The sequence below is a fragment of the Nelumbo nucifera genome, chromosome 2 (assembly GCF_055504915.1).
Source record: "Nelumbo nucifera cultivar China Antique chromosome 2, China Antique-T2T, whole genome shotgun sequence".
NCBI lineage: Eukaryota > Viridiplantae > Streptophyta > Magnoliopsida > Proteales > Nelumbonaceae > Nelumbo > Nelumbo nucifera.
In genome coordinates, this window is record NC_142650.1 from 103876482 (window position 1) to 103903748 (window position 27267).

Genomic DNA, 27267 nt, shown 5'->3' on the forward strand with positions numbered 1-27267 from the left:
CCTCCACTCCTCGTGCCACTTTAAAGCAAAATAAGAGATATTTCAAGTCAAGTTCTCTTGTGGGGTATCACATGAGGTGTCAGTCGTAGACAAATTGCAAATGGCAGACCAACCGGACCTCATTTAAATCATGAAAGCCTATGACACCACCATCTCTTTGAGGCTTTTTTTTTTTTTACTTTTTATGAGCAAACCTCCTCCTGAGCTCAATTACATGACCAAATGCTTTACCCATGGTATGGTATGTTCCCTTGTCTTAATAGCCTTTCACTTTCAGAAGAATCTTTGGACCTTTTACTTACAGGAACAGAAAAGTGAGCTATTGATATGCTCATCTTAATCCAATTTTATACTTTTGCTCAATAGCATTTTCCATAAAAGATATAGGCAATGAAAAACCGACCATAGGATGTAGGTGCAGGTTTTCTCTTGGATCAATTACGCACACTATACTCAGATGATCCAATCTTTTCTAGGGTCAATATTGCATTCAATGGCTTTCACCAAAAAAACGTATTGCACTCAATGGCCACCAAGACATCATTCAAGATTTGTCTTCAGAAAAGCTCCCTGTGCAATAGATTTAATTCATCACCTCTTCCAGTGTCATGATAGGGATCTCAGTGGATCAAGTTAATGGTAAACCCACATTAATCTTATCTTATCTGGTTAAGGTTGGGTCAGCCTGAACCTGGTTTCGGATTTGGGCCTAACCATACCAAATCCAACCTGTTGACATAGTAGCATTGAAATTTGAAACATTTATAAACATAACCTTGATCGCGTATGGGTGAACTAATTGTAGGACAAATCAGGTCGGGTGTTAGGATTGGCTTTGTTATGGGTAAATACTGCTGATGAGGTTTGATGGGTCAACAGATTTTGATGTCTTGCTGCCGATGACCTTCCAATCTGATCCGGAAGCCTTGCCTATACATGTTGGGTGTTGGCTTTGGGGCTTGCATCATTTCGTCTTCACCAATAAATCCCTGTATCAGCTTCAAGAATATTATAAAATTGAGTTCCATCCATGAAAAGTTATGAAACAGATACCGATGCCAAAGACGCATAGGGATTCAGCCTGCAAGACTGCATCCAACCTGAAAAGACAAACATACTACCCCAAGTCTCAACCTGGTTTTCTTGTTGAGTAAACCCAGTGATTGCAGCAATTTATGACAAGGGGAGCTTTTATGAAAGAGCAAATTTACCAAGGGATGTTTTCAACCTAATTGCAAGTAAACAATTAAACATATTGAAAACAAATGCATATAAAAGGACAGCATAAATGGCACAAAAATAAGTTTTTTTTTTATTCTAGATTATAAATACTTCTATGCATGAATTTCTATTCTTTTTAGTCCCTGCCACCACTGCTTTTGGCTTATCATATGGGACCAGCGTTATCCTTACATTCTCAAGCAACATAAATAAACAAAAGACATGGCAGTCATACATCAAGACATTTAAATTGACTCAGTCTACCGAAACTGTGATTGCACGGTACGCCTTTCCTCGGTCCAAGATTTTTTTTTTTTTTTGAAAAATCTTTTCTTGGTCCAAGATCCCCAATGAGATTGTATATGTAATTCAGGCAACATCTGATTGATGCATGTTGTTATATCTGAACATGCAAAGAATCCTGCATCAAGTTGAGGAGACTTGTCTTGGTCTCTGAATGCCAGCTACAAGGTATCTTAGCTTAACCTACAGCAAGTTTATCACATAATGATTGATATGCTGCACTACAGAGCTTGAACTTTTCTTCTGCAACAGCCTGTTGATGTACAAAATTGATAATTTGCCATCAAATCACTAGTCATCAATTGAAATAAAAAGCAAGACCAAAATAATAAGTCCAGTTTAAAGAAAATACATGCTCAACAGTATGATGGCACATGGTTGTTTACTAATAGTGGTTGTGTCTATAGAAACCTACACCAATGCACATTGGGCAGGTTCTTTGGATGATGAAAGATCTACTACAACTCACTGGTGGTGATCTTGTGATTTGGGAAAAAAACCTTGTAATTGCTAAATCTAGTGCAAAATTCAAGTTCAGAGCCATGGCTCATGGTGCATCCGTGCATCAAAATTACTTTGGCTGAAAGCTCTACTCAGTGAGTTGGGTGTAGAAGTTGAGGTCCCTATGGGGTTATTGGGGCAACATTTTGATTACAATGCAGCTATAGATATTGTAGTGATATATAGAATGTTTTCAGGAGTATTTTTTATATTTGTCCTTCTAATAAAATAGCATAAATATTAATAAGGTAGATCGGTCCTACTGTTTTTTATACGAACTGTGTGTGCAAAGCCTTATCAGACCCAGATGCAAACATCACTGTTATACATGCAATTTTTTCCCATTTAATGAAAAGCTTATTTTTGGTGCCAATTAACACATTCCTATAAGGTTTTTTCTCGTTTTTTTTTTCATTTTTAATATCCTTGAAACATGCTAAATTTCTTCGCACTTGGTATCTTGTCTGTTGATTGGAATTTGTTTGTAGAAAAGAGATGATGAAAAATGACATTTAACACTATAATAAATAAATCTAATGAAAAGAGCAAATGGTATGCAAGGAGTATACAGACCCCCAGACGACTTATGGGAAGAAAAAGGAAGACAAAAAGGAACAACCTGTAAGAACCCAGTCAAACCTACATTGGAAGAAGCTTAATAATGAGGATAGCTAGAAAGCATACCTTAGAAGAACCTTGATGACGATCTGGATGCCATTTCAAGGCACACACTCGGTATCTGAAAATGAATCACATCTTAACAGTTAAAAACATCCCAAAGAAAACCCAGATATACATGTAAATCACTAATTATAAGCACTTAAGTAACAGAAGCAACATGAAGGTGTAAAGGCTTGAATAATTAAAGCAAGAGATCATCAGATAACTTACGCATTCTTTACTTCTTCAAGTTTCAAAGAACCAGAAGCACTCAAACCAAGGGCTAGCCGTTCTGAAGTTAAATTTGACTGAGAAGTGTCATGCTCTGTAGAAGCTTCGTATTCATCTCCACTCCAATATTTCCAATTCTGGGACCCCTGGTACTTGTTAGAATAGTAAGATGAATTCCTCCAACGAGAATCCTCTTCATTAATAAAAGACCAATAAAAGTATCGCCCTCCACCAAATGCAGATTGAAATATGGTCTCAACTTCTTCTTCATCACCAAAGCAGAACTCAAAAACCCCTTTTCCTGTACAAGAATTACAAAGAAATATAAAAATATGATGCCCAAGAACAAATATAAGTTCCTGAAAGCAATAGTAAATAAAATATCTGATGAATCCATCTTGTTGACCTTAGGAACAAAACTTCCATACATGTGACTATTGGTAATGTGGACTTTCCAATGAGAGTTTTCTTTGTGGCACCTACTACATTGAATATTGACCCAAACAGGCATGGTTTAAAAGGTCAACATATTTCCTAATATTTCTATGAAATTTCCATCTCCATGGGTACCATCATGAAATATTTACTGGAATTAACATATTCCCCAGTGAGACATGATGGTTGGCAACAATATCATAGATATGTGGAGTGTTAGAATTCAGGTCTGCCTTAGAGTTCTGCCTGTCTGAGATCAGTTATGTAGAAGAAGAAAGGTGAAAGAGAGAAAGAAAAAGAGAGAAGAGAGAATTCTGGTTCGAACTGAAAGAGTCAACTTGACTTCTCCCAGTCGGCCAGGAAGTATTTATATTATTATTAAAACATAACTGAAAAGACCTATGTGCCCTTACTTAAGTTAAGAGCACTTGTTCCAATACGCCATTACAGATCAACAACATTAATCTAAATATAAAGACAGAAATACCCCTATGCTAACACTCCCCCTCAAACTATACTCCCAGCTTGTTACATATGTAGTCCACTCTTCCCCGACTCAAGCCTTTTGTAAATAAGTCAGCCCACTGATTTCCTGTATTAACATGTGTAGTGTCTAGCTCTCCATTCAGCACCTTCTCCCTCACAAAGTGACAGTCAACCTCAATGTGCTTGGTTCTTTCATGAAACACTGGATTAGAGGAGATATGAACTGCAGCCTGATTATCACAATAGAGCTTCAATGGAGGGTAAATGTTGTACCCTACTTCCTGTAGAAGGTTCCTTAGCCACACTAATTCACAAGCGGTGTGCGCCATAGCCCTATATTCTGCTTCTGCACTGCTTCTTGCCACAACCGTCTGCTTCTTACTTTTCCATGTCACCAGGTTACCTCCCAGAAACGTGCAATAGCCTGTAGTAGACCGCCTATCAAACATAGAACCGGCCCAATCAGCATCAGAATACCCTTCTATTTCAAGTTTTCCCCCACTCTTGTATATCGGACCGTGACCCGGAGCCCCTTTTAGATACTTCACAATTCTCAGAACTGCATTCCAATGAGGAATCAGGGGTTTTTGCATGAACTGGCTTACCACACTAACCGCAAATGAGATGTCTGGTCTGGTAATGATTAGGTAGTTCAGTTTGCCCACAAGTCGTCGGTATCTGCCAGGGTCTTCAAACACTTCACCCATATCACTGCTTAGCTTGGTATTTGTGTCCATGGGTGTTTCAGCTGGTTTGGCACCCAACAAGCATGTTTCTTCCAGTAAATCAAGCACATACTTCCTCTGGCACAGGTTAATACCATACTTCGATCTCGCTACCTCTATCCCCAAGAAGTATTTCAGCTTACCCAGATCCTTTGTCTGAAAGTGATCCTGCAGATAAGTCTTCAGCCTGTCAATATCAATGTTATCATTCCCAATAATAACAATATCATCTACATACACCACCAACAGTATTTTTCCTCCCGGAGAGTCATGACTAAATACAAAATGGTCAACTTTGCACTGTTTCATACCAAACTTCTTTACCACCTCACTGAACCTACCAAACCATGCTCGAGGAGACTGTTTAAGCCCATATATAGCCTTCCTTAGTCTGCACACCTTACCATCCTCCCCCTAAGCAACAAACCCTGGAGGTTGCTCCATGTAGACCTCTTCGAGTAAGTCACCATGCAAAAAGGCATTCTTGATATCAAGCTGATATAGTGGCCACTCATACATGGCTACAAGAGAGATCACAACACGAACTGACCCTATCTTAGCAACCGGTGAGAAGGTCTCTGTGTAGTCAATACCATAGGTTTGGGAGTACCCTTTTGCAACTAATCGCGCTTTCAGGCGTTCAACACTCCCATCAAGCAGATACTTAACCGTATAAACCCATTTACAACCAACAGCTTGCTTCCCAGGAGGAAGAGCAGTGAGGTCCCAAGTATGATTATGATGAAGGGCTGAGAGTTCTTCCATGGCACGGCACCACCCTGGAGAGGCAAGGGCTTCCTGGACATCTTTAGGAACAATAACTGATGATAACAGGGTAACAAATTGGCGATGGGAAGCGGAAAGGTGAGTAAGAGAAACATAATTAGAAATGGGATGAAGGGTGCAAGTACGTTTACCTTTCCGCAAAGCAATGGGTAGATCAAGCTCAGATGCTAAGTGTGGGTCTGGTGCCGGATCCGTCAACGGAGATGTAGCCAGAGGAGTAGCTGGTGCGCGTGGGAGATGTGTATACACATGACGGATAGGTGGGCGTTCAACAGGTGGTGGCACCGGAGGCAAGGATTTGGTCACGACTGGAACAAAGAAAGGAGGATCGATAACGGGAAATGGAAGAGGTGATGAGGAGGAAGAAGCATCACCGAACCCCAAAAAGAACGGAGTAGACTCAAAGAAATTGACATCAGCACACACAAAGAACCGTCGAGAACCAGGATGGTAACACCTATACCCTTTCTGGGTCCGAGAATAGCCAAGGAAAATGCACTTGAGAGAACGGGCATCGAACCTGTCATTCCCGGGACCCAGATTATGGACGAAGCAGACACACCCAAAAACTCTCGGCGTAAGAGGGAACGGAGACAAAGTGGGAAACAAGACCTGAAACGGAGAATGACCATCAAGGATGAACGTGGGCATCCGATTAATCAGAAAGCAAGAGGTAAGCACTGCATCACTCCAAAAAGGTTTGGGAACATGCATGTGATGCATGAGGGATCTTGCTGTTTCAAGGAGATGGCGATTCTTTCTCTCAGCCACCCCGTTTTGTTGTGGGGTGTAGGTACACGAGGTCTGATGTATAATGCCGTGTTGGTCCAGGTATTCCTGAAATGATGAGGATAAATATTCGCGGTCAATATCAGAACGAAAAACTTTGATGTGGGTACCAAATTGGTTACGAATCTCAGCATAAAATTTCTGAAAAATGGTAAACAATTCACTTCTTTCTTTCATTAAATAGAGCCACGTCATCCTTGAAAAATCATCCACAAAAATGACAAAATATCTGTATCCATTATATGACTTCACTTTATAAGGACCCCAAACATCTGAATGAACTAAAGAAAAAGGACTCGACACACGGTTATCAACCCTAGAACTAAAGGGAACACGATGGTGTTTCCCAAACTGACACGACTCACAATCCAAAACAGAAAGCTGACTCAAGGACGAAACCAAGGACTTCAAAACTTTTAGCAACGGATAACCAAATCGGCAGTGCCACTGGAGAGGAGAAAGAGATGACTGGAGAGCTGTTGAAGTTCTACCACCACCACCGTCAAGATAATACAGTTCACCTACTTCATGCCCTCCACCAATCTTCATCCCCGTCTTGAGATCCTGAAAAACACACAGAAGGATAAAAGGTAATGGAGCAGTTAAGTGATTTGGTCAGCTTACTAACAGACATAAGGTTAAAAGGCAATTTAGGAACATACAAAACTGATGAGAGGGATAGAGGATCTAGGTCAACATTACTAACACCACAAATTGAGGATGTGGAACCATTAGCAAGGGTGACAGATTGTGATGTTGGGCAATGAGATAAGGAGGAAAACACATCTGGAGTTCCAATCATGTGATCGGAGGCTCCAGAGTCAATGATCCAGGGATTGGGTGTAGATGCCAGACAAGCCATACCCGAGTGAGCAAAAGTCGCCGTGTTCTGCTGTGATTGGATAAACCTCTCATATTCATCACGGGGAACACTCACCATCTCCTTCATGGGACCATCTGTGGATGTAGGAGGCATCTGATCAGATGAATGATTCTCCTGTCTAAAGCTGGAACTTGAGTCACCAGTCGCGGCAAGATTGGCCCAAGTTGAGGGAGGACCATGTAGATCATAACAATAGTTGATGGTATGTCCATCCATACCACAATGAGTGCACTTCCTCGGGCCTAAGCTACGTCCTCTACCACAGGCTCCCCCTGAATCTCTGCCCCCAGTACGACAACCACCACGATTATGAGTAGACCCACCATTGCCACTTCGGCCATACGCAGAACCACTACCACCACCACGGCCAGACTGAGCTCCCCTAGCTCCACCTCTCACACCACGGCCTCTCGATTTAGCAAAGGCAGATCTACCTGAGATATTAGAGTTCTCAGTAGATCCGATAGAAATCCTCCAGAGTCGAGCAAATATCTCTTCTAGGGACGGAAGAGCTGATCCTCCTAATATCTGAGCCCGTACTGGTTCATATTCAAACTTTAGTCCCACCAAAAATCTAGTCACATCAAGTTGCTCTCTTTGTTGTTGCTGAATCTTGACATCAGAAGTGAGAGGATGATAGACATTCAACTCATTACGTATGTTCCTCATGTTGGCATAGTACTCCTCAAGACTCTGATTGCCCTGTTGCAGGTTAAAGTACTCTTGATAAAGCTGATAAACTATGGTTGTATTGCCCTGCCCCGAATACAATTTCTTCGCATGGTCCCACACATCTTTGGCAGTATCAAGAAACATGAAATTCACACTAATCCTGGGTTCCATACTGTTCCACAACCATGTGATGATCTGAGCATCCTCTTGCTCCTATTCTTCGTACTCGTGAGAGTCAGAGGAGGGTTTCTCCTCTCTGATGTGTTTTACCTTCTTCTTTGCCTTCAGAAAGACTTCAACGGATTTAGCCCAAGGCACATAATTCTCTCCATTTAATTTAATGGAGGTCATCTGAACATTCAAGTAGTCTGTAGGCACCATCACACTAGGTTTATAATCATTATTATCTCCCATTATGTTATCACCGATTCTGCACACTTGCTGAATTCTATTATCACTGAGATCTGCACACTACACACCACCAGGTCACACCTGTCACACTGATTGCAGCACTTATTGTTGTTGGAATGTGTGCTCTTTACACCACAAACCCTAGATCACACCTGTCACACTGATTTCAGCACTTGTTGTTGCTGAAAAGTGTGTTCACACCACAAACCCTACTCCTACAACTACCTGAAATCTCACCCCTATATGATCATATCTCTTCCTTCAGAATGCACAAAGAAACCAGCATAAACCCTAGCCGAAACCCTAGCATATGGTCTGAAACACACTTCCTATTTAATCCATAATAGATATCATGCACTGAAATCTCTTACCTTATCACTGAAGTAACACCCATACAAGCAGGAAATCAGTCCACGCACGACAGCCACTGCACACACCACAGCCACACACGACAGCCACTGCACACACAATTCGGCCCTCTATTCTTCCTCTACTAGGAGAGGGCGATCTCAGAAATCACAACAACCGACCACATACAACCTGACTGGAGGCATAGAAACCTCCAAGGGAAGAGGGCGATCACTCCTTTTCAGCCCTTTCCCTTATCTCCAATCAAACACAGAAAAAAAAGGAAAAACACTAGATAGGGTGCGCAGAGAACAGAAACCTAGGCAAGCACTAGGCAGATTCAAAGTGCTCTGATACCATGTTAGAATTCAGGTTTGCCTTAGAGTTCTGCCTGTTTGAGATCAGTTATGTAGAAGAAGAAAGGTGAAAGAGAGAAAGAGAAAGAGAGAAGAGAGAATTCTGGTTCGAACTAAAAGAGTCAACTTGACTTCTCCCAGTCGGCCAGGAAGTATTTATATTATTATTAAAACATAACTGAAAAAACCTATGTGCCCTTACTTAAGTTAAGAGCACTTGTTCCAACACACCATTACAGATCAGCAACATTAATCTAGATATAAAGACAGAAATACCCCTACGCTAACATGGAGTAACAATATTATTGCCCACCTAATGAACATGATGACCACCTTAAGCCACCTTGAAATTCTCATTGGGCATGACATTAGCTCTTAGATTTTGTTTGTGTAAAATATTATTTGATTGATCTATTAAAATCATTTGCTTGAACTTACTCTATTGTGTAGTTTTAACTCAAAGTCCGTAAGACAACTTTGTAAGGTATCATTTTATCTGTTGACCTTAAATTCTTGGCATTGTTTGATGGTTTGGATTACCAAAGGTGTAGCTGTGCTTTTTCATTTCATAAAATATCATTGTATATTTCTGCATATTTCACAACACCATGTCTATAATTTTTACAATGCTTCCATGTGACATTTCTGACATTTCCAACATGCTTCCTATATTTGGATTACCAATATTTCCACTGATACCAACATTTTAAACCTTGCAAACAGGTCAAAGGACCATTACCCAACGTAAATCCTGAATACCAAGCTATTGGTAGGGGTGGACCGGGTATAGATCCAACCCCCAAACTACCAGTGTTCATTTTGCTGATTTTCATTATAGGAGATAACCTACATGGAAACCGACCGCCAGCTCCACTACCCTGCATCTTGGTTAAAACAGCAATACTATGGCATACAGTCTTTAAGGTCTACAAGAGAGACACCATAGATTTCCACTAGATCAGCAGACAATCTTTAAATGATTGAAAGTAGATGCATTTAAATGGTTGAAAGAGACACCATTTACTAATATCTTGCCCTGTTGTTGCTAGTCCTTGGGAGAAGCTCTTTGGTCATTTGGGACACAGGTGGACTGAGCCAGTGCAGATCAATAGTCTTTTTGACCCTTCAACCTTCATGTGGCCAAAGAGGGTAGAGTCTTGTGGAGGTGCGCTAGAGCTGCTCTAGTGTGGACAGTTTGGGAGGAAAGGAATGCTAGAATCTTCAACGACAAGGAAAGGGATGAGACTAGTATTTGGGAAAGCACTCTAAATAGGGCTATAAATTGGGTAAAGTCTTTGGACTTCTTTTCCCCTTTCTCCTTTGATGACATCTGGAGAAATTGGGAGCAAGTTGCCAACAGTTCTGCTACAAGAAAAAAACCTTTGGTGGAGTGGAGGCCTCCTGAAGAAGGTGTTATTAAATTAAATTTTGATAGCAGTAGTATTAGTAACCCAGGGCCGTCTGGAAGCGGGGGAGTCTTCAGAAATGCTGAAGGCCAAGTTGTAGCCCTATTTTCTGGTCCTATAGGTGATACTTGAGAGACTCAGTTAATGCAGAAGTTCAAGCTGTACTTAAAGGGGCAGAGATTGCAAAAGATCTGGGTATGGGACACTTGTTAATAAAGGGCGACTCTAAACTGGTTATTGGATGGCTGAAAGAGTCAGAAACTATAGCTTGGTCCTTAGGGGGGCTATCGAAAGGTTCAAATGCTTAACCACTAATATAACAGTCAGAGTTCAATAGGAATGAAGATCAGAAAATGGGATGGCATATTTTCTAGCCAAACAACGGGTACATAGGAACCATTTCTTCTGAGCTCAATTGTAAGCTGTGTGATGCAATTTAGAGGCAGCATCTCGCACCTCATTTTGGGGAGCTTTCTCTATGTAACCTTTTACTTGTGATTTTAATCAATAAAGTTCTATTACTTATAAAAAAAAGTAGATGCATCCTTACTTCTACCCCTATATTGAGATCCCTGATGGAAGCTGCTTGTTTTTCTTCCCTTAGTCCAGTAACGCCGTCTGAACCATGAGCCTTCTTTACTTGAAGACGAGATGTTTTCATCGTCAGACTGCCAGCTCTGAAGAATCAAGAAAAAGGATAGCAGCAAAATATGGTCAGATGTTACTACCCAATAAGCAAGCACAATGCAATAATTAGCAGCATTACTAGGAGAAATGAAATCATGAGAATGAAATAAACTAGGAAAGAGAATTTAATTTAAGGGGTTCCAATATTCACCTAACAGAATAAAAAAAAAAAGTTGCATGTTTCAGAAACCAAGGCATGTAAATTTGTTGTTCTATATGCATGACTTAATTAAAAGTTGAAACCTAAAAATAGTATCATGATTTCAATTTCATAATCATCACCATCTGCCTATCAACTCCAAGAATTGTATTCCTACAACATAGTTCACAAAGGCCATGTCTTCTGTCAAAAAATCAGGTGTCAAACCTTTTCGACTTACCCAAAAACAGATATCTTTAGCCACCACTTTTCCATTTTGAAACTTCTAACTTGCACCAAGCCACTTCCAATGGGTGCATATATTGCCTCCATTTTGCATAGACAAACCATCTTTCACTTTCTCTAAGTCACCTCAAATTAAGAGATCACAGAAGAAAGAAAATCTTGAGGCGATTAGGGAAAAAAGAAGGCCTCTCAATGAATAGTTTGGCATTAAAAATATTCTGGGGTTTCATTTGGACAGTGGTTATACGTCAGACCTGCATGTGATTCAATGCAAACACAAAAGAATGGAGGCCAAAGTCAAGATGCAAGACAATGCAAACGTAAAAAAAAGCAAAAATGAAAAAGAAAAAAAAAAACAAAAAGGAAATGAAGAGTTCATTCAACTTTCCCATAAATAGTCCTAGTGTAAAAGTTGACTGATTCATCTGCATCTGTAAAAAGGCACAGATACATTCAAACACATGCATGACATCATGCAAGAATCTACAACAGTAATGCACTGTATGCAACTGAAAACCATGCAACTACATTAGGAAGATGCTGAAACATGCATTGTACACCATATAATATGTGCTTGGAAGAAATTGCAAGGCCAAGCTGCATTTAAGTAATACTCACCCTGATAAATTTGCAGCAGATATTTCTGTATCAATAATTAAGGAGAATGAAATTTGTATCTTTTTTCTATTTTATAGAAATTATTGAAACACGTGATTATTAATTGTAAACTTCCAAGGCTGGAAATCGTGGACACCCAACTTGCATGATTCCTTAAAAAGAAAAATCTAATCTTTAAAACATTTCCTATTATTTACTCAAACCAGTGGGGTCCAATTCAGGCTAGAGGGAATTACCAGTGAAAGAACACTTGAAATGGGAGTGCAGGGAAGCCTGAAGACAAGGATGGAACTGGAGGCATTGAAAGTGTGTCTTCTTGCAGCCTTGACAACAATTATGGGGGTAGAGAATCAGATAGATAAGAGAAGAGCACAAATCTGCTGGTTGTAATTGCGGTGCCTTCCAACATGATTTAAGAATAGGACAATAAATCTGACTTGGAGATGAAGACTCTGAAAAGGTATAGTCAGAGAACAGAGGAGCTTAAAGGTGTGTAGCCCTCCCCTTTCGACGGATGACCTTAAACAGTTGTTTGCCGCAGGGACTAGAGGGGTTTTTAGGAAGCTCTGAGTCATCAAATCTCTGAGATCAATAGAGGAGGTTTCAGTTTGTAATCTACTGCTTCACCTAGCTAGCAAGGAGGATGGAGATGGAGAAATTGTAGTCAATGTAAGCAAGTTTAAACCTTGACCTGTTACAAGTTGAAGGGGATAGAAGAGCTGGGGGCAGACCGAAAAAGACTTCAGTGGAAGTAATAAGAAATGATTTAAATGCCCATAATTTAGCGATGGATATGGCAGTGAACAGAAAGGAATGGCAAAACAGAATTCATGTAGCAGACCCCAATATGATGATGATGATTGTGATGAACAAGAATCTGAAGAGGATGGCAATGTTTTCTTTTGTTTTCTTTTCTTTTTTTTTCCTTTTGTTAAGGGGATGCAAGGTTTTGGATAAGATGAAACCATCAAGTTATGACACCAGAACAGGCTTGAACCAATAAAGGTATGGAACTATGGATTGGCATTAAAGACAAGTTTCTTTTTCATGGAAGGTGGCAGCCAGATGAAGTTCTTAAAAGAGGTTGGATGAAAGGGATAGGTTACAAGTAATGCTGATAAGTTGGAATCTGAAGTGGAGCTTCAAAGTGCAGCCAGTATTGTGAAAGCATTAAAAAACTAGCAACTCTAATGTTTTTTTTGTTGAAAAAAAGGTAAGGTAATTTTATTAGAAACAGAACAAGAGATTACAGAGGGGGCCCACTGTAGGAGCTACAGACAGGATCCAAGACCCCAAACTAAATTACAACTCTAACAGACTTCTAGACCTCAGCTGGGCTCCAAGCACCCTGGTCTGGAGACCTTTCACAGCTGTAGTCCAAGAAACTAACTTGCCAAAAGTGCAAGAAATTAGACAACCTACATCCTTTGACCTATTTTAGAAAATTCATCTATTTCATTCCGCCCAGGTGGTACTAATCACTGCTGCAGGAACAGACATCCACACGCTTTTTGCCAGCTTGGACAGGCCTTGGGTCTCCCAGCACCATAGCAGGTCCAACACAGCATTTGGCATGACCCAATATAAGCCCAAGGAGGAGAAGAAGTGCCCCCATACTGCTGCAGAAACAGGACAATGTATAAACAAATGGTTGTTATCCTCCTCTACTTGGCGACACAGCACACACAGCAGGTCTTGAATCTGAATCGCTCTTCTAACCAGGTTCTTTCTAGTTAGACATCTGTACAATACTACAGCCCAAAACAAGACATTTACTTTAGAGAGGGGAGGGTATCAGGTTCCAGATTTAGCAGCAGGAACATCAGCTCCAGTGTTTTAAAAGTGCAAGGTGCAAAAAAGCACAAGGGGCAATTTGCACCCGAGGCACAAGGCGCAAGGCGAGGTGCACGCCTTTTTGGAGCAAGGTGAAAAAAACAAAAAAAAAGTCAGAAAATTCATAAAATGCTAAAAATGAAAAAAAAATACTAAACATAATTTTAATAAAAATATAAAGTTAAATTTTAAAATAAACATTTTAATAAACCTATTATCTAAAATTAAAATGCATAAACATCACATGTAAAGCGTATTCAAATGAAAATTAAAAAAAAATCAAACATATAAAACATTTTCAAGTATGTAAAACCCACAATCTCTTTTTTTTTATTTGTCTTAATTGCATTACTTCAAGTTGCTAATGTGATGTAAAATATATTGCATCCTTGATTCTAAGAGCCGCCTTTGTACCAAGCCCCTCGAGGCAAGAACAAACAAGTCCATGTTAGGGTCTTAAATTCTTGATTCTCGCACAAAGATAATGATTTTATAATTTTAATTGCCTTTTAAGAAGATATTTTATTAGGATGAATGAATGAACAACATGGACTTGTTTGGGCTTGCCTCGAGAGGCATGGTCGGGGGTCCAGGGGCAGAGCCCTCGGCCCAGCCGGTAGGTTCAAAAAAGCAAAAAGGCATGAAAATTTAAAAAGGTGCATGCTTGGGCTAAGGTGCAAGGCACATCAGGCGCACGCCTAGGCACACCAGGAGTGCGCCTTTTGAAAGTGTTGCGCCTAGGACCTAGGCGAGGCACATACCCTAAAATGCGCCTCGCCTGTGTGCCTAGGTGCGCCTTTTAAATCATTGATCAGCTCTATCTCCAACTGTTAATTTTCTGGCAAAGGAATTAACTTAAAAAAGCCCATCTGCAGTCCAACTCCAGATCCAAGTGTCTTCTTCCAACAGATTCAACGATTGATTGGACAGCAACTCAAACAGCTCAACCACTTGATCAAATTCCCAGTCTTGAAAATGTCTTCTAAAAGGACTCCAGGAAATGCTATTGTCCCTCACTTCACAGCAATCAGCCACCACTGCATCCTGATTCTCTACAAGATGGTATAACTGGGGGAATAACTCTGCTAATGGCCTGCTATTACACCAATTATCCTTCCAGAAACTCAGTCTTTGACCATTTCCCAACTTTGGAGACAAGCCTCTATTTAGAAATGGAAAATTTTCCATACTTTTCTTCCATAAAGAGCACCCCAAAGAGGAAAGTTAGATATGGTTACCCAATCACCACTGTCTGTATCATATTTGGCTGCTAATAATTTCCCCCACCAGCTTTCCCTTTCTTTTCCAAGAGCTTGGATCTCCTATCCACAGGACACTACAGCTGTACAACAGCTGGGGAGATGTTCTCAATGTACACCTGTAGTTAGGGCTGTTCACAAAGAATGCCAAACCAATCAAACCAACCAAACCAATCCAACTCAACCCAATATGTTCGGTTTATTGATGCTGTCGGTTGGTTTTGGATTGATAAATGTACAACCTGACCAGTTGGGCAAGTTTCGGTTTATAAATTTATAAACCGAAAATAACCCGACCGACCGAATATATGCTAATATTTGTTTTCTCATACAAATTGTAAAATTTGACTTTTGAGGGCCATAGAGTGGAATTTAATACCTGTCACACATTACAATTTACGAGGCCAGTTCAATCGACTGTTAGCTTTTTCTTGAACTCTTCCCCCATTTGGCCTTTTTCTCTTTACAGCTTCTCTTCGGTCATTTCATTTCTCATCACTCTGCATACCTCCATTTCCAATGTAAAAGGAAAATACATTTAAAATATCCACTTCATTTTACTCACCAAACTCACGTTTTTATTTGAGGGGAAGATTTTGTCAATCTCCACCTATTATTCTAGTGACATCACTTTAACTGGGCCTTCACAGAATAGGACAATGGGTTGCATTATCTTTCTATAAAGAAAAAAAAACTAGGTTGAGAATGGAAACGCATGAAGGTGATTGTTTCCAACTGGATGACAATGGAGTTCGTTTCTTGAAGTGGGCTTTCAGAGTTGAAGAGGACGAAGCATTTCATCTCTGTAAGGAGCGGAAGAAATTCACATATGCCCTTGTAGAGTTGCAGATGCTCATTTCTGTTCAATTTTTCAAAAACATTTGTGTTGATTTTCATCGATTTACCGAGACATAGGTATTGGTAGAATCTTCTTTCTCAACCTCTGCAACTGAACTGGAGAAATCCCCTTCTCACTCTTCTTATCCCTTCCATCTCCTTGTCATAATGCTGAGGTAACTAATTTGCCTATGCACAACAAAAGCCCCCTTTCACCTCCATCCTCCAACTCAAGTTACATGAGATCAGGATGAACTACTGCAATCATTGTTACCATCAAACTATTTTTTTATCAATAACACGGTTCATTAATATCACAATGGGAATTACAAAGAGGAAGACAAACTTTCTTATCTTCCACCTTCAGCTTGATGCCCAAGAAATGAAAAAGAGAGAAAGAGAAAAGGAAAAAAGGAAAAAGGGGAAAAAGAGATTTAAATTACAACTATGCCCAGGACATTGACTCCCTGTCCACCCCTTGTTTAGCTAACCCATCAGCAAAAGAATTAGCTGATATTTTTACCCAACTGATTTTAACTTCCATTTCTCGAACCAGCCATCTGAATTTCCTTCTCATATTGCTATATCTCCATAAACCACTATCGTCTTTATTCAGCCACCCTACCACCACCTCCGAGTCCCCTTCAATTATGAGTTTTTTGAGATTCATCTCCCTAGCTTTCTGGACTCCTTCCAAAACTGCATGGATCTCAGGTCTGAGAGAGTCACCCACTCCAATTGGGCCTAAGAACATGGCAGAAACAACCCCATTTTCATCCCTAAAAACACCCCAATCCCTGATTGTCCAAGGTTCCCTTTGCTACTTCCATCAAAGTTTAGTTTTATGAAGCCCACAGGTGGGGGAGTCCAAAACACACTCATTACTGCTTTAGTCTAGGTACAGCTAGCAATCTCACCCCACTTCCTCAGCATGTCATCCACTGTATAGTCTGTGAATAGCTCTAGGGATTTCATCCACTATACAGCCCTTATATGGATCAGAGCCCTCAGATCTTCAGCACTTCTCTCTTCTTCAGAGAAAACCCTGGAGTTTCTTTCTTCCCATAAAGACCAGCAAATTGCTGCCCTCAGTCCTCTCCACATAGTCCTTCCCCTTTTCATACGCCACTTGAAGAAAGGAGCAAAAAGACTTTGCATATTTGATGGAGGATTCCAAGTACACCCAAATAGAAAGAAAGCCCACTCCCAAATAGATTTTGCAAATTGGCAAGACACCAGTAGATGGAAACCAGTCTCCCCATCAGCTTTACAAAGAACACACCAATGAGGGGACAAACAAGTATTGGGTTTCTTCTTTTGGAGCAGATCACCAGTGTTGGTTCTTTCCAGAAATGCTTCCCAGCAAAAACTACCAAACCTAGGAGGAATTGGCCTGCACCAAACCTCATTAACAAGGAAGGGAGGGGATTACAGGGTTGGTGGACTGGCTTAACACTTTAAAGAAGGAGGCACGGGAGAAGGAACCAATAGGGGTGGGGGTTCAAATTCTAGAGTCTTCCTTAGCTGGGTCTAAGAACACATTATCAAGAAGTTGGAGGAGACTCGAAACACTGTCAAGGTCTGAGTCTCTCACAGCCCTTCTCAGACCCAAATTCCAACCAAACCCAAAATTGGAAGAGAAAGGGGTGATGAAAGAGGAAACTGTCTCATTTTTAAAAACAGATAGGGCATACAAAGAAGGAAACAGGTCCTTTAGAGGGGCATTCCCCACCCAAGTTTGTTCCCAGAATTTTATGGAGTTACCTGAATTTAAATCATACCTGATAAGAGGGGAAAAAACTAGTAATAGATCATGAATGGCTTTCCAAGGCAAAGCGCTTGTGGTCCTAGCTCGGAGTTCAGCATCCCATCCATTTAGCTCCAACCCATGTATGCTCGCCATTATTTTAGTCCATAATTTCTCCTTCTCTAGTGGGAATCTCCACAATCATTTCCCCAGAAGGGCCAAATTCCTTTCTCTAATGTTCCCAAGCCCTAACCCACCATTGTTTTTACTCCTGGTCACCACTTTTCAGCTTACCCTATGGTCCCTCTTCTTCTCTCCCGGCACCCAAAGGAAATCTCTCATCATCTTTTCCAGTCTGTTAGCAATTGTAATCATTCATGGAGAGAGAGAAAGAGAAGAAGAGGAAGATATGATTGAGAGACAAAAAAACTACTTCTGGTTGCCGCCAGTTTAGTTATTTATATTAACTTAATATAAAAGGAATGGAAGATTACAAATATGCCCCTGGTGGCACTCCCTAGAAACAAACTAATAAGAAAGAAAGAAACTAACTAGCTGACAGCATCTTAAGCTGACAACCCACTAACAGCAACTATAAAATAACAATTAAATAATCCTCACAACACTCCCCCTCAAGTTGGGTTGAATATGTCTATCATGCCCAGCTTGTCACATAACTCATTGTGCCGCGAGTATGGAAGCCCTTTTGTGAGGACATCAACGAGTTGTTCCTTGGAGTTGACATAAGGGATGCAAATTTCCCTTATGAAGTGTTTGTCCACCTCAATGTGCTTGGTCCTCTCATGTAGGACAGGGTTGCTGGTGATGTTTATGGCTACTTTGTTGTCACAGTAAAGAGACATAGGATTATGAACAACAACTCCAAGCTCCCCTAGAAGATTTTTTAGCCAAAGGACTTCAGCCACCCCATGTGCCATCGCTCTATATTCAGCTTCAGCACTTGACCTTGCTACCACACTTTGTTTCTTGCTTTTCAAAGTCACTAGGTTTCCTCCCACAAATGTGCAATACCCACTCGTGGACTTTCTATCATCCACAGCACCTGCCCAATCAGCATCTGTAAAGACTTCCACCTTTAGGTGATTATGTTTACTGAATAGTAGACCTGTTCCGGGATACTTTTTTAAGTATCTAAGAACTCTCCCTACTGCCTCCATGTGTGGTTTCTTAGGAGAGTGCATGAATTGGCTTAGAACCACCTGAATAGGCAATGTCTAGACGGGTCATGGACAAATAAATCAGTTTTCCCACTAACCTTTGGAATTGTTTCACATCTTTCAGAGGTTCACCATCACAGTCACCCAACTTGTGATCAACATCCATGGGAGTATCTGCTGGCCTTGCACCTAATTTGCTTGTGTCTTGTAATAGATCAAGGGTGTATTTCCTTTGAGAAATGAAGATACCCCTTTCTGAGCGGGCGATTTCAATTCCAAGGAAATACTTCAAGGGACCTAAATCTTTCACTTCAAATTTAGATGCAAGGAATTGTTTCAATTTTTGTATTTCTGAACTCCAATTTTCTGTAATGATGATATCATCCACATACACTATCAATATAGCAACCTATTCCTGACATCTCTTCACAAAGAGTGTATGATCAGACCAACATTGTTTGAAGCCTACCTGCTGAACTGCCATGTGAAACTTACTGAACCAAGCTCTGGAGATTGTTTTAAACCATAAAGAGACTTTCTCAGCTTGCACACCTTATTTTCACTTCCCTTGGCACAGAATCCAGAGGGTTAAACCATGTATGGTTCCTCCTCTAGGTCACCATTTAAAAAAGTATTCTTTATGTCCAGTTGATGCAATTCCCAGTCAAGGTTAGCAGCTAATGACAGGAGAACCCTAATTGAGTTCATCTTAACTACTAGAGCAAAAGTCTCATCATAGTCAACCCCGTACACTTGAGTGTACCCTTTGGCTACTAATCTTGCTTTGTACCTTTCAACTGTCCCGTTTGCCTTGTGTTTAACTGTAAACACCCACTTACACCCCACGGGGTCTTTCCCCCTTAGAAGATCCACCAATTCCCAAGTTTGATTTTTATGAAGAGCATTAATCTCCTCCTTCATGGCATCTGTTTATTCGGGGCATTTTAAGGCTTCTGCAACATTTATGGGAACAGGGATGCAATCAACTGTGGATAGAATGGCTCGGTATGAGGGGGAAATGTGATCATAGGAGACATACTGGGTAATGGGGTGTTTGGTAGTGCATGACCTGACTCCCTTTCTTTGAGCAATAGGAATGTCAAGGTCATCCATAGTAGGAGTAGGGGTATCAGTAGGTGCAACAGGGATTGGACTTACCTCTTGGGAGTCTAACAGTGTCGGTTGCTCAATGTTTGGCTGCTCCACATCTCTATCACATTGTTGATCTCTACGGCGTGTACGTTGGAAGACACGAAAGGGAGCAAGGTCCGAAATAGAAGGAAGAGAGACTTGGCGGACCTGAACCTGCTTCTCCTCTTCCACACTACTACACTCCCCCTGAGGAGAAGCAGGGAAGAATGGTTCAGACTCAAAGAATGACACATCCATAGACACAAAAAACTTATGACTAACGGGATCAAAGCACCGATACCCTTTTTGAGAGGAGGGATACCCCAGAAAGATACAAGGAATGGACCGAGGGTCTAACTTACCTCGAGACGGAGACAAATCATGGACAAAGGCATGACAACCAAAAACTTTCATGGGAATGGAAAATGAAGGGGACTGAGAGAACAACAACTGATGAGGGGCCATGTAATTCAGCACTCTAGAGGGCATGCGATTGATGACATAAGCAGCCGCAAGTATAGCATCCATCCAAAACCTTTTTGGAACATTCATGTGTAACATCATCCCGCGAGCTACCTCAAGGAGGTGTCTTTTTTTTCTTTCGGCAACACCATTTTGTTGTGGTGTTCTTGCGCATGAGCTCCTATGAATAGATCCGTGGGAGGCAAAGAACTCATTGAGCTCACCATGGAAATATTCTTTTGCATTGTCGGATTGGAAGATCTGTATTTCAACATGGAATTGCGTAAATACCATCCTCTGGAAGTCTTTCACAATCTTTGGAACTTCGTCTCTACTATGCATAGGGAATACCCATGTATAGCGAGAATAGTCATCGATCAATGTGATAAAGTACTTATATCCGCCCTCAAAGATTATAGTAATAGGCCCCCCATACATCAGAATACACAACATGAAAAGGAACACTTGATCTTTTATTATTTGAGTGAAAAGTTGTTCTACATTGTTTGCTCAACTGACACGTTTGACACTGGAACTCTGACATTGAACATGACTTAAATAAAACCGGAAACAAAGACTTTACTATTTCAAAAGAAACATGACCTAACCGACTATGCCACAAAAAAATTTGACTCTTATTTGATTGACTATGTGACTCTGAGGATGACACCGAGAGACCAGCTTTGTTGTCGAGAATGTAGAGACCATCCACTAGGCTCCCTCTACCAATCGTCCTCCCAGAAGTTAGATCCTGAAAAACACATGAACCAGGAAAAAAGGTTACACTACAGTTTAAAGAGCTTGTGATACTACTAATTGAAAGCAAATTTATAGGAAGTTGAGGGACATGCAATACACAATTCAGGTTAAGGCCATGGGGAAGAGATATTGATCATTGGCCTGCAATGGAGGAGAATGATCCATCTGCAAGCCTCACTTTATCCCTTCCTGACAAAAGGCTATAAGTCTGAAACAAGTTCGGCTTACCGGTCATGTGGTTAGAGGCCCCTAAGTCAATGATCCAAGGGGAACCAGTGGTAGTAGCGACATGGAATGCAGAAGCCGCATTACCTGATGTAGATGCAAATGAAGTAGGAGTACCAGTGACTGAACTATCCATCTGTCGCAAAGCCCTATCATATGACTCCAAGTGGTCTCTAAAGGAATTCATTATATCTTCCTTGGGGTCAGAATTAGTAAGGTGGTCCCGGGTAGTACCAACAACCTGAGTATCTTGGGTTGCCACATGTGCTGCATTATGTGTTGTGTTCATCTTCTTCTGACCTTGCCCTTTACCCTGTTCTTGGTTCTTCACTGCCCACTTGGATTTCCCGTGAATGTCCCAACATGTGTCACGTGTATGCCGTAAGCGCCAACAGTGGGTACAAAACAACTTGTCTTTATCATCAGCCTTCTTGGTGTCACTTTTCTTCCCCATGTTGTTATTACTCATTGCAGCCAAAGCAACTTGTTGCTCCCCCTCGGTTGTAACCATCACACTCCGCCTACTTTCTTCCGATTGAACAAGGGCATATACCTCGTGAACCGACGGCAACTCTTCGCTTCCTAAGATCTGAACTCTCAAGGGTTCATAGGCAGGATTCAGTCCCAACAAGAAGGCAAACACACGCTGCTAAGAAACAAGCTTCCTGTAGGCCTTAGCATTGTCATCATGTTTCCACTCTATAGCCTGATAATGATCTAATTCTTTCCACACGGAAGTAAGGGCTGAATAATAGGAAGACAAACTACGATTTCCCTGTTTACAGGTTGAGGATTCAGCTTGCAATTGGTAAACCTTGGCATAATACCTTTGCTCAAAATAGGTAGTTTTGGCCTGTTCCCAAATCTCACTAGCGGTGTCTGCCCACATAAAGTTCTTATTCACATCAAGTTCCATGGCTGCAAGGAGCCAAAACATCACCATACTGTTTTCTTGGTCCCACCTATCATGTTTAGTTGTCTCACTCTTGGGTTCTTTCACCCTTCCATTTATGTAACCAGCTTTTCCCCTTGTCGTTACATAAAGTTTTACACTTTTAGCCCACTCCAGGTAATTTAGACCATTTAAAGGGGTAATGGGCATGGGAAACATCATGTTTTCACTTCCCATACCAGTTGTGTTGTGGGTCGGTGTAACCCCCGATGAAGTTGAATCATAGTTTGCCATAGAGTACTGTTGAATCAGACCAAATCCCACACAACTACACAACAGCCACAATCAGAATACCAACCCTCAAGGAATTTACTTCTGGAATGTGGAAAAAAAAAAAAAAAAACTACTGAAATCAACTCAGTGATGGTTCAGTCAATAAAACAGCCCAATAATCAGTCCAACACCAGCCGTTAGAATAGTATACTAGCAGTCCGACTACAGCCCATGCAATCTAACAATCCAGTATCCAAACGAAGGTATAAAACCAAGAAATAAGGCCTTCACACCATTGGCCATAAAAAAAAAAAAAAAAAAGAACACATACCCTGTTCAGCACCTGTACGAAGGTGCCAACCAGAAACTAACTTCACAGCATCGAATAGATAAGAAAGGGAGTCTTTTTCTACATCACCCTTCTTCTACTTGGGTCTCCTTGATATTACGACCAAGGAAGAACCCAAAGGAAGAGCTGCAAGTAGTCTACTAGGGTTTCTCTGTCTTCCACGTCCAAGAAATCAAAGAAGAAAAGAGGACGAAGCAGGTTCAAATGGGAGAAACCGAATTTTTTATAGCCCAGAACCTTGCTCTGATACCATGTAATCATTCATGGAGAGAGAGAGAAAGAGAAGAAGAGGAAGATATGATTGAGAGACAAAAAAAACCAACTACTTCTGACTGCCGCCAGTTTAGTTATTTATATTAACTTAATATAAAAGGAATGGGAGATTACAAGTATGCCCCTGGTGGCACTCCCTAGAAACAAACTAATAAGAAAGAAAGAAACTAACTGACTGACAGCATCTTAAGCTGACAACCCACTAACAGCAACTACAAAATAACAATTAAATAATCCTCACAACAACAACCTTTACTAGGATTTTGAACACTAAAAGGAAATAAATGGGTAAATTTGCTAGAGTAGCCTTAATCAGTGTCATCCTACCACCAAGCAAAAGGTAATTCTTTTTCCAAGAAACAAGTCTCTTTTCAAATTTTTCCACCACTGGATTCCAGAAACTCTCCCTCTTTGGGTTGTCACCCAATGGCAACCCCAAGTAGTTCAATGGCCATCCCGAAACCTCACACCCTAGCACTTTTGCACTCTCCCTAATTTCTCCCTCCTCCAAATTCACACCCACTACACAACTTTTCTCAAAGTTCACCTTCAATCTTGACATTAGGGGTGTTCACAGTTCGATTAACCGAACCGTGGGGTGATTTTCTAGACCAAACTAAACTGTTCAGTTTTTCAATTTAACGAAACCAAAACCGAACCAATGCAACCGATTAACCGGTTAACCACGGTTCGGTTTTTCGGGTTTTTTATGCCCTCAATATTAAAAAAAAGGGGGAAAACCTTCCCTGCCGATGGTCTGGAGAGAGTGAACACTGAACAGAACTGTGAACTGAGACCAAGACTGTGAGAGATGAGAGAGAGAGAGATTGAGAGAGATGAGTGACTGAGACTGAGAGAGAAGAGATTAAGAGAGATTAGTGAGTCTGGGTGTATAGTGAGTGTCGAGTGAGAAAGAGAGACTGAGAGATGAGAGATTGAGATTTCAGATTTGAGAGGAGACGCCAGGTGCCGGTCTGAGAGAGTGAAGGCTGAATCTGAGAGGAGACGCCAGACATCGGTCGGAGGCTCGCCCGTTGGTAGGTCTAGCCCGTTGGGGAAGAAGAAGAGTATGAGAGAGAGAACACAGAACAGAGAGTGAAGTGAGACAAACACAGTTGGTCGCCTGGTCGGAGTGTCAAACATCGGTGACTCGATCGTCGGAGGCCGTCGATCTGTTGGGGAAGAAGAGAACTAAGAGTTTGAGAGAGTGAGACTATGAGAATCTGATTCGAAGAAGCTGGTGGAAAACCACCAAGACAAAAGAGATAAAAAAGAATAAAGGCTTGAAAATTTTCGAAGAGACAAAAGAGAAGAAAGGCTTGAAAATTTTCGATTTTCGAGACTGAGAGACTGGCGGTCTCTAGTCTGGCACTCTAGAAGAGGTAGTCTGGCACTCTAGAAGAGGCAGACTGCCGAACTTTCAATTTTCAAATTGAAACTTTCAAAGAGAAAGTCTGAAAGTCTCTCAGACTGCCAAAATTGTTTATTCGATTTTCAAAAAAAATAAAAACTATAATATATATTATTGCATATATATCAGTTAGTTTGGTTAACTGCCCGTTTTTTTAAATGGTTAACCGAAACCGAACTGAAACTACCGGTTTTTTAAGAATATCAAACCGAAACTGAACCGACCAGTTCGGTTAACCGATTTTTCGGTCCAATTTCGGTCAGTTTGGTTTTTCAGTTTTTTTTGCTCACCCCTACTTGACATTTGTTCAAAAAGTAGTATCACCAATTTCATGTTCCTAATATATTCCAAGTTTCCTCCTTCACATAACAAAATTGTGTCATCTACAAACTGTAGATGGGTGAGGAGGGTTTCCTCCCTTCCGACTCTCCATCCTCTAATGAGACCCCTAGAGTCTGCTCTATTAATCAATCTCCCCAGAACATAAGCAATTAGTGTGAACAAGAAGGGAGATAAGGGGTCACCTTGTCTTATACCCCTAATAGCTGGAAAGAAATCTACCACTGCCCCATTCACCAGTATAGAGTAATGACAATTTTGAACACATCCCATAATCCATTTGCACCATTTACCCCCAAATCCAAATTTAGTCATAATTCCCCTTAAGAAATCCCAATCTACCAAATCATAAGCCTTTTCCAGATCCAACTTACATACTGTTGAAATAATTTAGTTATTTGTGTTAGGGTCTGTTTGGCTAGTTAAAGCCTTTTTTTTTATTTTCTGTTATTGTACTTCACTTACAACAGGGGCACAAGAGTCTTTTCCCTTCTTATTTCTGTCGCCCTATATAATATAATAGAAGCTGGCGCCGCCAGCACAGTTCCATTTCTCCAAACCTTTTCTTCTTCCTTTCTTTCTTCTTCTCTTCTCTCTTCTTCCCTTCTCTACTTCCTCATATTTCAATCGGATTTATTGCCAAGACATACCACTCCCTTCTTTCCATCCTTCCCGACATTTTCAACACTCATTCGCAATTAGGATCTTATCTATAACTTGTCTTCCACTCACAAAGGCTCCTTGATTTGGTGTAGTGATATCTGACAATACTTCCTTCAATCTCAGAGACAGAACCTTCGCAAGGATCTTATACAAGCTATTTACCAAACTGATTGGCCTGAAGTCCTTCGGATGGGGTGCATCTTTCTTTTTTGGAACCAAAGCTAAAAAAGTGGAACTCACACCCGGGTTAAACACTCCTCTCCTATGAAATTCCTCAAACACCATCAACAGATCACCTTTCAATGTATCCCAGCAGTCTTGGTAAAAATCCATTGTGAAACCATTTGAAGCTGGAGCTTTAGTTCTATCCATAGAGAATACAGACTCCTTAATTTCTTCCAACTCAAACCTTCTTTCCAACCTTCTATGTTCTCAAATCCTATATCTGGTCAGTCCAAACCTTCTAACCACACCCCCCACTCACAGGTATTCTTAGAATGGATTTAAAATGTCCTACAAAGGCCCCTTCAATCTCATCTTATTGTGTTAACTCAACTCCATCCACCTCCAATTTGGAAATAAAATTCCTCCTCCTCCCATTAGCCAAAGAATGAAAGAACCTTGTATTCCTATCTCCCTCTTGCAGCCATTTACATCAAGATTTTTGCCTCTAGCTTATTTCCTCCTTGTGTAGGCATTCCTCTAATTGTCTTCTCAAATCTCTTCTTTGTTCCCTGTCTGTCTCTCCAAAAGCTCCCCTTTCTTCTTTCAAATCTAAGCTCTCAAGTTGGTCCACAAATCTCTTTCTTTCTTCAAGCCATCCAAACTCCAACTAATTCCATTCCTTGATTTTTGCTTTCAAAAATTGTAATTTTTTATGGAACCTCATCCCTTCCCATCGCACCCCTAGATTACACTCATTCCACCACTCCCTAACTCTTGCAGTGAAACCAGGATGGGGTAACCACATATTTTCAAACCTAAATGGGGAAGGTCCTCCACTCCTCCTTTGTTCCTTGCAAATCACTATAGGCCAGTGGTCAAAGGTCAATCTAGGAAGAGCTCTAGAATCTAAGTTCCCCCAATGTTCTTCCCAATCCAAAGAGAACAAAAACTTATTCAACTTGGAGCAAATGGGATTCGATTGGAGATTTGACCAAGTGAATGTTTTGTGGGCTAAAGGTATCTCTTTAAGTTCAAATGCATCCACAAACCGGTTAAACTTCCTCATACTAGTTGTCACCCTTTGATTAGTATTATTGGTTTCCTCCGTGAATCTAATCACATTAAAGTCCCCACCCACACACCAAGGGCCATCCCATAGCCCTCTAATATCAGCCAATTCCTCCCACAATTCCTTTCTCTCTCTATAGTCATTTGGTCCATAAACATTTGTGAGCACCCACACAAAACCATCCTCTTGTTGCTTGAACTTCAGTGAAATTGAGTATTTTCCAATCAGTTCCTCCAAGCCTTCAACTGCATCCCTCTTCCACATTGTCACTATCCCCCCTAAAGAACCCCAAGAGGGAGAAACCACCCAGCTAATTCCCCTGGCTTTCCAAACACTCCTTGCCCATCTATTATTAAACTCCATTCTCTTGGATTCCTGCATTAAAACAATGTCTGGGTCATACCTCTTTATTACCTCTTTGATCGTAGCTCTTTCCCTCGCACTTCCTATGCCCCTCATATTCCAACTAAGTATCTTCATAGTCACTTTTTCCTTAACT

The 27267-nt window shown here is 40.9% G+C and overlaps 1 protein-coding gene across 1 annotated transcript in view; it reads right to left on the reverse strand.

The window, feature by feature from the left end:
- Nucleotides 1–1289: 1289 nt before the first annotated feature.
- Nucleotides 1290–27267, reverse strand: part of LOC104603556 (uncharacterized) — a 34573-nt gene continuing 8595 nt past the window's right edge. Inside the window, exons 4-7 of the mRNA XM_010267623.3 lie at nucleotides 10764–10890; nucleotides 2917–3217; nucleotides 2710–2764; nucleotides 1290–1777 (exon numbers count right to left, since the gene is read on the reverse strand). Of these exons, the coding sequence (XP_010265925.1) occupies nucleotides 1703–1777; nucleotides 2710–2764; nucleotides 2917–3217; nucleotides 10764–10890 (558 nt within the window). The 3' untranslated portion in view covers nucleotides 1290–1702. The remainder of the gene's footprint in view (nucleotides 1778–2709; nucleotides 2765–2916; nucleotides 3218–10763; nucleotides 10891–27267) is intronic.